Source organism: Phyllostomus discolor, chromosome 3, assembly GCF_004126475.2.
Source record: "Phyllostomus discolor isolate MPI-MPIP mPhyDis1 chromosome 3, mPhyDis1.pri.v3, whole genome shotgun sequence".
NCBI lineage: Eukaryota > Metazoa > Chordata > Mammalia > Chiroptera > Phyllostomidae > Phyllostomus > Phyllostomus discolor.
This window is the reverse complement of record NC_040905.2, coordinates 38,742,498-38,757,845: the sequence shown is the minus strand read 5'-3', so window position 1 is coordinate 38,757,845 and position 15,348 is coordinate 38,742,498. Positions and strand designations below refer to the sequence as shown.

Here is a 15,348-nt window from a genome sequence, read left to right as displayed (position 1 = left end):
GTGTAAAACAGTGCTCCTATGCTGGGAAATGAGTAATAATATAGGTAAGGTTTTCAGAAGTATACAATCCAAGGATTAAATACATTTTAAAAACTGCAAATATGTCATTGGTGTATACTTACAGTACAAAGTATAATTTTAATACTTATTTTAAATTTCTATTTTGTTATAGAATTATTTTAGTTCCCTCCATGTTGTTTTTAAGGTATTCTTTCTGAATGTTTGCTTAACATATAAACATCTCCAATTTATGTAGGTTTAGGTCAAATTTTCAATACAATTTTTGAATTTTACCACTTCAGTAAACTATAAAGTATTTTATAATGGTGCTAAAATATATTCATTTATACATTCTACAATACATGCTCTGATGCCACATTACACCATCACTTGCAAATAAACAAAACTAGAATGCTCTTGTTAGTTAATAATTTAAAAATATAGTAAACGATTACCTAGTGCTATAATTACACCATTGAACTAAAAGATGAAAAACACCTAGCCTTATTGAAGCACTCAATGTAGTGGCTTTATTTTGTTCAGTCTATGACTAGAAGCATAAACAATAATGAGTTTGTTTAATTGTTTTTAAAAGAATTTAATAATATATATATAAAGTTGCAGCTTTCTACATTTTGGCTCTGAGGATATTGTTAGTATTCAACCTACTGATTAATTAGGACTACTGTCTATTATGGACAAGAACATAATAATGGCAACTTGTAAAAATAAAGTCTATACAGAAATATACTAATCCTTGAACTCCCAATTTTTATGAGTGTCTCATCCATTGGCTTTAAAGACTTTCTTCAGCACGTAACATTTATTGCTCAGACCCCTCGCACACCCTGCCCTTGAGCGTATCATCATGGGTATAGGAGTTTGAACCTCCTATACAAGAGGCATGCCCTCTTATAAAACTACAGGAAGGGTCAATTACCCTCTAGATTATTTTCATAGTTTAACACAGTTATACACAATTATGAGGGCAAATAATTACATCAGACTCCAGGAAAAGATGCATTTAAGTTAAATGTGATGGAAGTGAATGAATATCACTAAGATTACAGTTACTTAGAGAAACTTGTTTGTATTAACCTAAAATAAAATCCTAACTCAAATAAATTTAAAATGCTCATGACAATCTAGTCTCAATATCATGGAGATTACTGTTCCTTTAAAATATTAACAGTATTGGGAAAAACTTTACAAAAGGGTATTTTCTAAACATGTGTGAGCATAGAGACAGACAACAATTACAATACAGCTGCATGATTATTAAGTTCTCCAAGACAGAAATGTCCTTTCAAAAATTACTGAAATCAAGTTTTTATATAGTGTAGGTATTCAAAAGTTAGGTCCTTTCCCCAAGCCTCAACATTTATCATACAGAACTTTTAGCAAATTTTTGAAAAATTACCTGCTTCTGCAGCCATCTTTCATGCCTTCGTTGTTTCCTTCTCAGATTCTTCAACTTGGTCCTTTCTCTTTTACTGAGCCTCTGGTTAATGGCACCCAAGGAAAAACTGCCCGAGCGCAAGAAGTCCAGAGCAGAGCGGTGCTCCTCCTGGTCCGAGGCCTCCAGCGTGCTCCTGCCCGCCGAGGGCAGGTCCATCAGGAAAGCCAGGCTGTCAGACCCGGCATGGTCAGAGTACACTGCAGAAGCTTCTAGACCGCACTGAAATTCTCCTCTTTGTGTCTGGGTCTCATGGGGAACCACTGAAATTCTTTGCAGCAGCCTATTAGGATCAAAACTTGATGAAATCTGAAAGGAATAGCTATTTTTAGTAGATTCTAAAGGCAAGTCTGAAAGGTCAACAGGCTGTGTTTCATTTAGCCTGGAATGGGCAGTAGTCTTACTATGTATTTCACACAAAGTAGGTAATAGAGTCAGCTTCTCACTGATGTTCAGATCCAAGCTATGCGATTTTCTATGAAAAGCTCTTCTGGTGCATCTGCCAGGCACAAGCTGGGGAACAAAAAGCTGGTATTTGGGATTGGATGCTTTGAAGAGCAGTTTTTCCTTCTTCATCTGAAAATATGTAGACCGTACCTCCAGGCAGAGTGCTTCTGTTAATCTTCCAGAGCCATTATTATTTTGAGCCATGTTTAGAAGCCTGTGACTTCTGTTTTTGAAGGCGCCACCTGTCAGCTGAGCTTCCGTGTCACGACCTGACTGAACTCTAGGATGTGACAAGTATTTCAGCGATGGTCTCATTAGTCGGCCTGCCTGTGCTGGCTGACAGTCGGTCCGGCTCTTGGAGAGATGTACAGCTGTACGCAGGCCACAGGAACATTTTGGAGTGCTGACAAAATTAAAGCCCCCTAAACGGGCCCCACAAAAAGGGCAATTCAGTTTTCCAACTGTCCACTGGGCCTACAGGTAATAAAGGAAAATAAAGACAATGCATTCATTGTTAATCAAAAAGAATGTGAGCTGTTTTTTTTTTTAAGCCAATGACATGAAAGTTTTCTATGCCACAGAAAAAGCTAGCTTTCTGTTTTCTGATTAGTAGACAGAACAGTAAATGGAAACAAGCAAATAGAGATAAGCAGCTCCAAAGTTCTAGAATGATAACATGGTGCTCATCATGAGCATCTAAACAATACTCCTAAGAATTCTAAAAAAGTCTCTTAAACAATAGGTTGAATATGGATACAGTGTGAACTAATGAAAAGAAAAACACACTACGGAACCAGGAAGCACATCAGTCTACAGAGCTTAATTTGCAAGTAAAATCTCACAGAAAAGTGTCTGTTTTGATACACTACTTGCATACCAAGCACTGTGGGAGGGAACTTGACCCAATCATCAGAATAAAGCTCTTCCTGCCTTTCTACATGCAACCAAAAGATACTGGTTTATATATCGGACAGTGCGTTTTCTACACGCAGATTGGAAATTAATAATGAGCTGGCTTAAAACGATCTTTTCAACAGAGACAGTGGAACATCTGCAGTGTCCTAATACGTTTTGTAAAGTTTGGGACACTAGAAGCACCACACTGGCATTTTCCCAGGAAATCATTACAGTGTGAGAAGGGATGCAAGGAAAAGCTATAAATGTTATTGTTTAATAACAAAAAAGGTTAGGCTAGTCAGTGAAGAAAGACAACTTTATTTTTCTAAAAATCATATTACTTATAGTTTTCTAAGACTTAAGAATTTTTAATTATGAGAAATAATGATACTATACTGTTAACAAGGTGAGTTCTTGCTCTTATAGTATTTCATTAAGAATCCTTGAAAGTGTTGTATTTTATTTTTACTGTGCCAATAAGATCCTTAATTATCCAGTTTAGTTGATATGTGTGTGCATACATTAATAATATATACAGGATATTTCACTTACTCAGTAGATACTGTTCTAGGTGCTGGGGATACAGTAATAAACAAAAGATAAAAAGCACTGACTTCATGGACTTTATAATCTAGCAGGGGAGCCAGGCAATTAACAACTTCAGTAAGCCATAAGTGTGTGGGGGTAAGTGTATATATATATATATACATGTATATGTGTGTATAATAATTCATATATTTATATATGTAATATGTACTCATGCATTTATAGAAGTACTATATATTACTTATAATTTGTGTCTGTGTGTATGTATAAATTCTAGGTATGGATATAAAGCAGAGAAGGAAGAAAGAAGTGTGAAGAGTGGTAATGGTGGGGAGGGCAGTTGGCAGGTAGGTCAGGCAATGCCTCATTGAGAGTCAAGGGGACAGGTGACTATCTGTGGGAAGATCTTCCAAGTGAGGGGAAACACCAAGTGCAAAGTCTGAGGTAGGAAAGTGAAGCATGGATGGATGTGGAGAAAATTATGCTAAGTGAATTTAACCAGTCAGTGAAAGAAAAATACTACGTGATCTGACTTTTATGTGGAATTTAATGAACGCAATAAAACAACAAACTAAATAGTAACAGAAGCTTAGATACATAAAACAGACTGACAGCTGCCAGAATGGGCGAGGGTGGGGGACAGGATGAAAGATGGTGCAGGGCTTAACCAAAGAGCAGTTATGAACAACCACGGACATGATGATAATGCAGGGATGGGCTTAGGGTGGGGAGAGGGTGGAGGTGGGGACAGGGAGGAAAAGTGGGAACAACTGAAACAGCATAAACAATAAAAATAAAACTAAAAAATAAATGATATGAAAAATGTAAAAAAAGAAAAAAAAAGAGTAAAAAGAATCTGAAGCACTCCAATAACAATGAAGAAGCCAGAAAAATGTAATTAAGACTTTCATAGCCTTTCATGTCTGGTGAAACAATGCATCCAAGAAAAATAACTCTAAAATAAGGACAAAAACATTCTGAAGGTAGTAGTGTCTTCCTAACTGTACTGACACGAGGAACTTACTTTTTGTATTAGGCAGCTTATCCATTCTGGGAGGGCTTCTATATTCATGTGCCACACATGACAAGTATTTTGATCATAGGCTGAACCATGTCCATCCTGTTATATCAAAATGCATGATATTAGTTTTTACCAGTTCAGAATTTATTTTACAAATTTCATATTTGAATACAACACAAAAATATAAATTCAATTTTAGCTAGCAAGGAAATATACACTGCCCTCCTCTCCTCACTTTCATCTCCAAAAACAAACCCAAAAAGACACAAAGAAAATTATTTTCACAGAATAATACCTGTGAATTTTGAAAAAGCCCTCCATTTCCCTAAGTTCATCAATTAGATTTAAAGCTCAGCATTAGGTTACTTAAGGAACAAATCCAGCACCCTGTTCCTCTTCCTGTGTGTGAGAGAAAAATAGTGCCGTTCATGACAACTTTTCCTGCCTTCAAGCGCTGATTCTATCTGGATTCTAGTAATGAAAGAATAAAGGAGTTTCTATATTCTCTATCAAGATGCTCAGAAGAAGTGTAAGAGGATGAGGAAGAAGAACAATCGAGGAGGCGACCGGAAAAGCCTCGACTAAACAGCAAAAATTTCAAAACGACACTTATGGCTTTCTGAGGTAGCTTTGTAGAAATAACTGTGATTATAGTTGAGACGGTATGGCTTCCCAACATGTTAGAATGATGCAGGGCAGGCCAGGGTGGAGAAATGTGCCCTTTAACACCTGTGTAACCTTAGGCCAATTGTTTTACCTTTCTGGGTCTCAGATTCTTCACCTGTAAATCACTGGTAGGTAACTGCTAAGGTCCCTTCTGAGCCTACAAAATTTCAGTTTATGAAATGACAGAAAAGTGTTGATTGACAGAAACAAGGAAGGTGCTCTTCTTTCCCCAGGATCAGGTTTTGTAAGAAGCAGCTTTGCAAGTTTCCAAAGCACAATTCTTTGTGCAGCATTCCAAGCAGCTGCACTACTGCTAGTTACTATAATCAGGTTAGCAAAATAACAAACAATGTGGAATTTCCTACACATACCTTATAAGCTTCTACCCACAGTAACATGAGTGAAAGAGGACTGAATCTCTTTAGGAACTTTCACTGAATCACCTCCTTTAGACTGTGACTTGGAGCCAGGATCACCAGAATTCCTAGGTTTAATTTTTCAAGTTGGTCCCCCTGGACCTTATGTCATTTTTCTCGCCCATTAGTAGATGTTAACATACTTAATTGTAGCCCAGGGTAGACAAAAAGTTTCAGTATGACTTATTTACATGTTAGAAAGATCTAAAAGGGGAAAGGGACTTGAACTGTTGATATAATGTGAAATCACATTTCTTTTTTTTATATATTGTACATGAGTGTATTTCAGACATTATAAACAATAATCAATGCTAAACCAAATTCAAGATTACAATGGTGAAAGAAAACTTGTTAAAAGGTTTGAAATTCTTCCAATCCTAATGTTTTTAAAATCTACAAAATGGGTTGAAAATATTTCAATGGCAAATAGAAAATCTGTTGGGAAGGGTTTACAGCTGGCCAAAAAAAAAGATGTACAGTTTTATTCATGATGCCTCAACTCCAATTCTGGTTAACAAAATGCAACTTTTCATGTCAACAGTGAGAGAAAGCCAAGCAATAATGAAGAGGATGGTACTGAACAGAAGCAAGGTAAGGAAGAGAATAAATAATGCTAGGAATAACTTCTAGTTCAATCATCCTACTGCTCCCTAATACATCTCTCCTCACCACAGTGTTGGAAAAACGTACAAAAGTTTATTTCATTATAGGTTCTCTTAAAATGATACAGGGAAAATTTAGGCAGAGAGGGATTTAACTGTTGGTTTCAAAATGGCCTAGTGAATATATGTCCCAGCCTATTCTCCCTATTAAACTACATACCCTATAAAACATTAAAAAAAAAATCAATAAACTAAAAAATATAAATGGGGAGATTCCAACGAACCAGAAATTGAGATGAACTTCTGAAAGGTTAATGAGGGAAACAACAGCATACTGTACCGAAGTACATAATAGATGAGAACCACACAAAGAATGGTCCATACCAAAGTGGTGGAAACTAGAAGCAAGAAGTGCTCTGGGAAACTATTAGAAGTGGAGTTGAAGTCTGCATGTCTCTAGCCAAGAGTAGTATTCAGGACAGAGAGAAACAGAACAACATCCCAGGGTGGCTGGGAAGGCCTGGAAAAAATGAGAAGCATTTGCAGAAGTTCAGAAGATAAGCTGGTGAGGACCAACTTCTATTCTCACTGAAAACAGTACCACAACATATAAAGAGTGTGATGTAGATGTGTAACTGTAACGGGGTCCAGAACTTGGGGTGTCCGGGAATCTAGGATATCCCCCATAGATCTGACTAGCGACAGGAGCAGGGCTATTAAGATTTATTTTGCATATCGATAACATCAGGCTAGGTTCATACCCATATGAAAAAATTGGTTATTTTGCATGTCAGTAACAGCAGACTAGTCTTCCAGCCTGAGAGGAGCCAGAAAGATATACATGACTTTAACCCACGAGGTAATTGGGAGGACACTCCCCTTCCCACTTCTGTGCAAGAGCTTGGAGATGGTTCACTCCACACCATGGGGCTAGCCTGCCTGGACTAAGAATGGTGGCCAGGAAAGGCAGAGACTATGGAAGTGCTGACAGGTGTAGCTGATTGTGGGAGGAGTTGGAAATGGGAAATCAGAGGAGGTTCCAGGCTGGGATTTAAACTAAAGGTGGGTTGCCATGTGGGGAGACAGTGGGGTACAATGCGGGGATAATGCAAGGACAATGCAAGACCTGTCTACTAAAAACTAAAAAGACACTATGCATAGAAATGAAAGAACAGCTAATTAAACCAAGAAACACACCATGTTCATGGATTGGAAGGTTTGATGTTCTAACAATGTTAATTCTTCCCATATTAACATATAGATTCAATACAATCCCACTCAAATCCAAGCAGGCTTATACAGATCTCATATTTTATGTAAAAATGCAAAATGACCTAAAGCACCCTGAAATATTTTGCAAGAGAAGAAAGGTGGAGGGTACACACTACATCATTTTGACAGTGGAACAGAGTCCAAAAATAGACCTGTATATATGGTCAATTGATTTTTGGTAAATATGCCAAGGTAATAAAATAAACTTTTCAATAATTGGTACTGGAACAACTGCATATATCTGTATGAGGTAAAAACAAAACAAAATAAAGCAAACAAACCAACAAAGAAAACCTTGATGCTTACCACACACCATGCACAAAATTAACTCAAAATGAGTCAGAATCCTAAAAGGAAAAGCTATAATACAAAATGTCTAGAAGAAAACATAGGAGAAAACTGTTGAAACTTTTGGATTGACAAAGTATTCTCAGGACCCAAAAACACTAACTACAAAGAAATAATTACAAACTAGATTTCATCAAAACTAAAACCACCTACTCTTTGAAAGGCATCACTAAGAAAAAGAAATGCAAGTCAGAGACCAAAAAAACTATTTTTGCAAAGCCTATATGTGACAAGAACTTTTTAGCTGGAATATAAATAATTCTTACAACAAAAAAGGAGAAAACCGAATTATAAAAATAAGTACAAGATTTTAACAGACACAAAAGACAATATATTTTTGTCCAATAACTACATGAAAGGAGGCATGCTATCACTAGTCATCAGAGAAATACAAATTCAAACTACAGTGGGATGCCTCTGTACATTTATTACAATAGCAAGAGGAGGAGGCAGAGGGGGAAAAAAGAAAAAGGGAAGGAAGGAAGGGAGGGAGGGAAGGAAGGGAGGGAGGGGGAAGGAAGGAAGGAACCAAGGAAGGAACTGGAAATATCAGTACGTATGAAAATAAAGAACTGAAATTCTTGTACATTGATGGTAGGAATAAAAAAATGATACAATCATTTTAGAAAATAATTTGTCAGTTTCTTAAAAACCCATGCCTACACTTACTATAGAATCTAGCAGTTCTTAGTAAGAACAAAGAGAAATGAAAATATATGTCTACATAGAGCTTTGTGAACAAACGTTCATAGCAACTTTATTATAGCTTAAAACTGCAAACACCCTAATGTCCATCAACAACTATGGCAGCCATTCAATGGAAGGACTATGGGATGGATCCATACAAAATAGAGTAATTCTCAGTAATAAAAAGGAATAGACAACAACATGAATCATCTCAAAAATGTTATGCTATGAATAAAAAGCCAGACAAAAAAATAAATACTATATGCCTATGTTTATAAGAAACTCTAGAAAAGACCGAATGTTGTGCATTTGAAATAGCGGCGGGTACATGAGCACATACACATATGTCAGAACTCACTGAAATGTGCATTTTATTATGTGTAAGGTATATCGTAATATGATAGATTTTAAAAAATAGTATCTTTAAAGAAAAGTGATCAAGAAACACTTGCAAATGGTAACATTTTTAGCTGATGAGCCCCAGGGGACATGCTCTGTCTTAGTTCTCTGTACCCTCCGACCACAGGACAGTGCCAAAATATAATAGGTACTTAATAAATGCCTGGTGAATAAAAATGCCTCTTCTCTATGAAACTTTATAGATTTTCCATTGAAATCATTACCCTTTATCTTCCGTAAGCCCTGTAGTTTTTATTTTGTTCAAAGTACTGAAGACTACCCAAAATGTGCCCATTTTTACTTTCCATATTCTTAGAAAAATTTCATTTAAAATATGAATTCTCAACAATTTTTCATATATGAGCCAAGGTCCAGTATACATTTAAATGGACTATATACATCTATTTTTAAAAAGCCTTGGGAAACTGATTAGCAATGACTCAATAAAAACAAGCTGTGTAGTTTTACCTAAATACTTTGCCTCAAAAACAAAATGAAGTATGCATAAAATTTTTGAAAATGAGAATAGAATATAATACTCAACACAGTCATTAACACATTAGCCCTTTCCATTAGGAGCTGACAGCTGTGCAGATTAACATAACTCTATAATTAAATTGTAAAAAGGTTCTTGTAGAGAATATAAAGTGAAATTGACAGATACAATCACCTTTACTTTCATATTAAATTCAAATTTTTTCTGACTTCTCAGGGTTCTGACTGTATATGAGATAAATAAGTAAATATTTCTACACTGGTAAAAAGAATAATAGAATATTAATGGCAATCCACTTATCAGTTTTGAGTGATTACTAGATACAGTGTTGTCCATATGAAGAAATTTATTTATATGCCAGGGATTCTAATGGGTACCTTACACATATGATCTCATTTTATTACTTTATTGTGCATATTTCATCATTTAATCTAATTGTATAAAGTGATTATGGTATTTAATCACAAAAAATTGACCATAATACTAAGAAACCACTATCTACTAGAAATTCAAGAGATGCTTTATGAACATTGCAATGAAAATAAACATTGGAGTCATAGTTCTAGGCAGATGAAAGAAGTTTTATGATGTAATTATTCCTATTTTAGTAGGTAACAAACACTTGTACTGTGCCATTATTACCAAGACCAGGCACTGTTTAAGGATTTTACTATTTTACATGTAAGAAAAAACAAGGAAAATGTTATATAACTTGTCCAAGGTCACATAGTAAGGAGCAAAACAAGGATTTCCACCCAAGTAGTCTGGCTTCAGAGCTTATGTCCTCAGCACTAAGCTTCCCATTCCAAATAAATCATAAAATTTATCATATTTAAGGCAATCAACTTTCTTACATGTTAGTCCAAGTAGGTTTTAAGGCATAATGCTACTATTCTTCCCTAAGTTTACAAAACAAAACAAACAAGCAAAACACTGGGGCATAATTTATACTTAAATTAACCAAGAATAACATACGAGGTCTGTCTGGAAAAAGTCCAGCCATTGTTAATATAACAAGAACAGTTTGTGCGACATCAATGTAACGTGGTTGCCAAGGGCAGTGGACTGGAATGTGCATGTGTGAAAAATGATGACTTCACTGTACTACTCAGTGGGGGCAGCAGACACTGTTGAGTGAGCATGTGTACTGTGAGACCATTGCATTCAAAATGAGCGAGTAGAGCAACAAATCTGTATTGAATTTTGCATGAAGCTTGAACAGTCCTCTGCAGAAACTATTTCAAAGATTCAGATGGCCATAGCTATGGGCAACTGGTGACTGGCAGCTTCATCACAACAACACATCTGCTCATGCATTACATCTTGTGCAAAGTGTTTTTTTGCACAACAAATCACCCAGGTGACTCAGTCCCCCTAGCCGAGATTTGGTGCCCTGTGACTTCTGGCTTTTTCCCCAAACTAATATCACCTTTGAAAGGGAAGAGATTTCAGACTGTCAATAAGATTCAGGAAAATATTACGGGGCAGCTGATGGTGATTGGGAGAATGTGAGGTCCCAAGGTGCCTACTTTGAAGGGGACTGAGGCATCATTGTCCTATGCACAGTGTTTCTTGTATCTTGTATCTTCTTCGATAAGTGTTTTTATTTTTCATATTACATGGCTGAATGCTTTTTGGACAGACCTCATGCTAACTTATACAGAAAAATGTTGGTTTAGAAAACATTTCACAGTTGATTCTAATATGTGACTCCCAACCTGATCTCCTTCATTTCAGAACTATTCATATAAAGCAAGCATACATTTTTCTCTAAATAGCTAAAAGTCAAAGAATATTTACATGCCAACAAAAAAATCAAGTTACAAAAATTAGTACAGGTGAACGTAGCACAAAAGGCTGGGTAAAGAGTGTGTAGCATTTTGTTTCCTTTCTTGAAAACAGATATGGCAAGCAAAGACACCAGGGTAAACACAGAAGCTCCAATTATATGATAAATGAGACTGCCAACTGCTTCACCTGCATTTACCAACACAAAGCTCTAGAAAAAATTATGTGATATTCATGTTATTCATTTCCAATATAACTATAGGTAAAATGAAGCACATGAATTATTAAGTTTATAAGCCTACAGTCACTTAATTTTAAAAAAAATCACACAAATACGTGATAAAGCAAGTTCTAAGTGAGTGTGTTTTAAGACAAATGATTAAACTGGAAGCAACCTAATTTGAAGAATTTAAAGCTTTTACAGTAGAGGCACAACAGGTTACCTCCTTGGGAAAAATTAAACTGAAATAAAAAAACCTGTATTATTAGGATTTTAAAAATCCTACTAGACTGATTTTTACATCTCAAATTCATCCATCACATTGGGTGAGGAGGAGGAAGTAACTAACAATTTCACTTAATGTTGTCAGAAGAACATTGACAAAATATTTTATAAATGAAATAACTTGTTCAAACAGCAGGTGGAGCTAATGCATTGTTATTTTGTATTTTTTCTTGAAGGGTGGAGAATGTTTTCAGTTGCTTTGTACCAGAACTTCATTTAATTTTAAAATTACAAATCTTGTATATTATATTTTTATCAGTTAATGATATTATAATACAATGTTCTTTTTAATCCTCACCCAAGGATATGCTTATTGATTTTTTTAACCATTTGAACTTTTATTTATTTTTTTTTTAATTTCCTTTTTTAAAAGACTTCATTTATTATTTTTTTTTTAGAGAGAGGGGAAGGGATGGAGAAAGAGGAGAAGTGAAACACTGATTGGTTGCCTCCCATACTCACCCTGACTGCAAGCCCAACCTGCAACCCAGGCACGTGCCCTGGCTGGGAACTGAACCAGTGACCTCTCCCTTTGAGAGATGGCATCCAACCAACTGAGCCACACCAGACAGGGCAATATTTGATTTTCTATTGTATTTTTTTCCATTACCATTTATCCCCCTTATACCTTCTCCCACCTCCACCCACCCCCTGCCCTCAGTCACCACACTGTTATCCAGGTCCATGAGTTCCTTTTCTTTCTTTTTAAGATTTTATTTTTAGACAGAGGAGAAGGGAAGGAGAAAGGGAGATAAATATCAATGTGTGGTTGTTTCTCATGAACTCCTAACTGGGGACCTGGCCTGCAATCCAGGTATGTGCCCTGATTGGGGATTGAACCAGCAACCCTTTGGTTCACAGACTGGCACTCAATCCACTGAGCCATGCCAGCCAGGGCTTATGAGTCCCTTTTCTTTTTTATTCCATTCCTCCACCCCCCCAACAATTTCCCCAATCCTGCAGAGCTGTCAGCCTGCTCTCTATCCATGTATCTGTCTCTGTTTTCCTTGTTAGTTCAGTTTGTTTTAGACCCACATATGAATGAAATCATATGGTACTTGTTTTTTTTTCTGACTGGTTTATTTTACCCTTTGCAACAGCGTGGATGGATGGACCTGGAAAACATTATGCTAAGTGAAATGCTTACTGATTTTAGAGAGGGGGGAAGGGAGAAGGAGGAGAGGGAGTAAGAGACACTGATGAGAAACATTGATGGGTTGCCTCCTGTAGTGTCCCAGTCAGGGATCAAACTGGCTACCTAGGTATGTACCCTGACTGGGAATTGAGCCCACAACCTTTTGGTATACTGGATGATGCTCCAACCAACTGAGCCGCCTGGCCAGTGCTATTACATAATGTTTTGAAAGATGTTTAACACAGTTATTTCCATGAAGCCACACCAGCCAGGGCCTACGGAACACAATATTTCCAATGTTAGCAATAACATCCCCTTTCTCATTAAAAGTGAGCCAAGCATATTATTTAACTATTGTAGTTATAAATACTACAGAAAAAGATCAGGTAACAAAAATTAATATTTAGAATAACATTACTAATTAAATGTTTAAAGTATTAAAAATGCGAAGGAACCAAATTCTGTTAGACTGCTTGTCTTTTCCATTTGTACTTTGAGAAGGTGCTTCAAAGGTGAAAACTTTTTACTTAAAACAGAATGAATGAAAAAAACTGAAAGCCTCACTTAAGGCCATTTTCCCTGTATCCATTTTTGCTACCTTTCTAATTCACTCTTCACACAATAGCCAAAATGATATTTTTAGAATTCAATGATCATGTCACTCCTTTTCAATAACTTCCCAGCTCTTAGGATAAAGACCAAAGTCCTTAATTTGGTTTATAAGACAACAAATGATCTAACCAATACTCACCTTTCTAGCCTTAAATCTCGCCAAACACCCTCTTAATCACTCAACTCCAGTCACGGAACTCTTCCAGTCCCATGGAAACACCACGTTCTCTCCACCGCAGGGCCTGTGAACCTGCTGATCCCCAAGCTTAGAAAGTTCTCCCTCCTCTGCCACCCTCACCACTCATCCCCCTTATCTCCACACAAGTCACGTCCTCAGAAGAGCCTCTCACTCACAACTAGGCCCAATCCTCTGCCTATATCTTATTCTTATGGCTCCCTATACTTCTCACGTGTGCCACCTAAACAGCTAAAATCTAATGTTTATGATTGACCACTCTCCTGAAAGCTTCACGAGGACAGAATATCTCTCTTCTGTTTTGCAAATTCCCAGTGCCTGTTGGAGGACCTTAGTCTGCTTGGTCTGCCATAACAAAATACCGTGGACTGGGTGGCTTAAGCAATAGACAAACATTCCTCACAATCCTGAGATCAAAGGCACGAAGTCTGAGATCCAAGTGCCAGCAGGTTCGGGTTCTGGTGAGAGCCTTCTTCTTAGACTGCAGACTGCTATGTCCTCACTTGGGAGGGTGGGCGGGTGGGAGAGAGAGGGAGTGGGGAGAGATACAGACGGATGGAGACAGAGACAGAGACACGTGATAAGGGGCTACATCCTCTTACAAAATGGGGTCCCATTCCTACGACTTCATTTAACCTTAACTGCCCTCTAGAGACCCATCTCCACATACAGTCATGCTGCGGGGTAAGACTTCAATATGTGCATTCAAGAGGAGGACACAATTTAGGCCCCAGCAGGGGTAAGACTAAATATGGAATAAATACATGCTGACACTCAGAAAAGGACATGTAAAGTATTTAAAATGTAATAAGCAATAAAAGTATAAGTTATTTCAATATTATAGCTATTGAAGGAAAGGTACCACCAGGATAATAAAGCTAGAGAGAAAATGAGCAAAATATTCACTCAAAAAGGTGAAGGAGGAAATATATAATCCATAACAATTCAACATTCCTCGATCATATTTATGGCCATCACTGTATTTGTAATGGTGTTATAAAAATGAAACACTTCATAGCCTCATTATGGAAAGACTCATAACCCGAATAATCATAATGCTTTATTGTAAGTGTTGGGCAATTCCCCAGTTTCCACTTTCCTCAGCTCACTGGAATCTGGTATCTGCTCCTACAGCTCTCACACTGCACTCAATGAACGTCAAGCAATGATCTATCTCTTTGCTAAAACTCTGGCACACTTTTGGTTCTCACGCAGGATGCCCACATATGGCTGGTTAGTATGCCAGCTCTGTACAAATCTGGGGCACCTCTCACAGACTGGAACCGTCTAGCACTGCGCAGTGTGTAACATGCAGTTGAGGGCAGTGTCTGGTCTTCTACTTCTCTCCAGCAATGATGAATACCACTAACCAATACTTCCTTCTGGAAGTCATTTGTCCTTTGATTTTCATAATGCTGTATCCTGCTACTAGCACTTATCTTCCCTCCACATCTAGTGGGCCTCTTTATTCCTTGAAATGTTCCTCAGCCCTCTTCTTCCTCCTGTCATTCACACGATGTCTGCTGATCTCATCTATGCTCACAGCTCACTCACCACTTCTGTGCGATGACTCTCATGCAGTGCAGACCTCTGTGTTGAATTCCAATCAGCAGCCTCCCCGAAATCTCTAGCTGAATGTTTTGTAAGCCACACGATATGCCCAAACTTGATATGCCCAAAAATATATCAAAACTGACTAAAAAACTAAAATCAAGGACAGCATTCTCCTCATGACCCTAGGCAAATAGAGACCATTTCTGTTATTTTATGTTTAAGTTTTTAGGGCTTTTGTTGTTGTTATTTTCTTTTGGTTTTGGGTCTTGCCTACAGTTCACGTATCTCAGACTTGAAGGTGTTGT

General features: G+C 37.1%; 1 protein-coding gene across 3 annotated transcripts in view; it reads right to left on the bottom strand.

The window, feature by feature from the left end:
- Nucleotides 1-15,348, bottom strand: part of RNF180 (ring finger protein 180) — a 127,889-nt gene that overhangs the window by 110,733 nt on the left and 1,808 nt on the right. For all 3 annotated transcript variants that reach the window (XM_028523891.2, XM_036020326.1, XM_036020327.1), the window contains exons 2-3: nucleotides 4,371-4,466; nucleotides 1,421-2,377 (exon numbers count right to left, since the gene is read on the bottom strand). In XM_028523891.2, coding sequence (XP_028379692.1) covers nucleotides 1,421-2,377; nucleotides 4,371-4,466 — 1,053 coding nt within the window. The remainder of the gene's footprint in view (nucleotides 1-1,420; nucleotides 2,378-4,370; nucleotides 4,467-15,348) is intronic.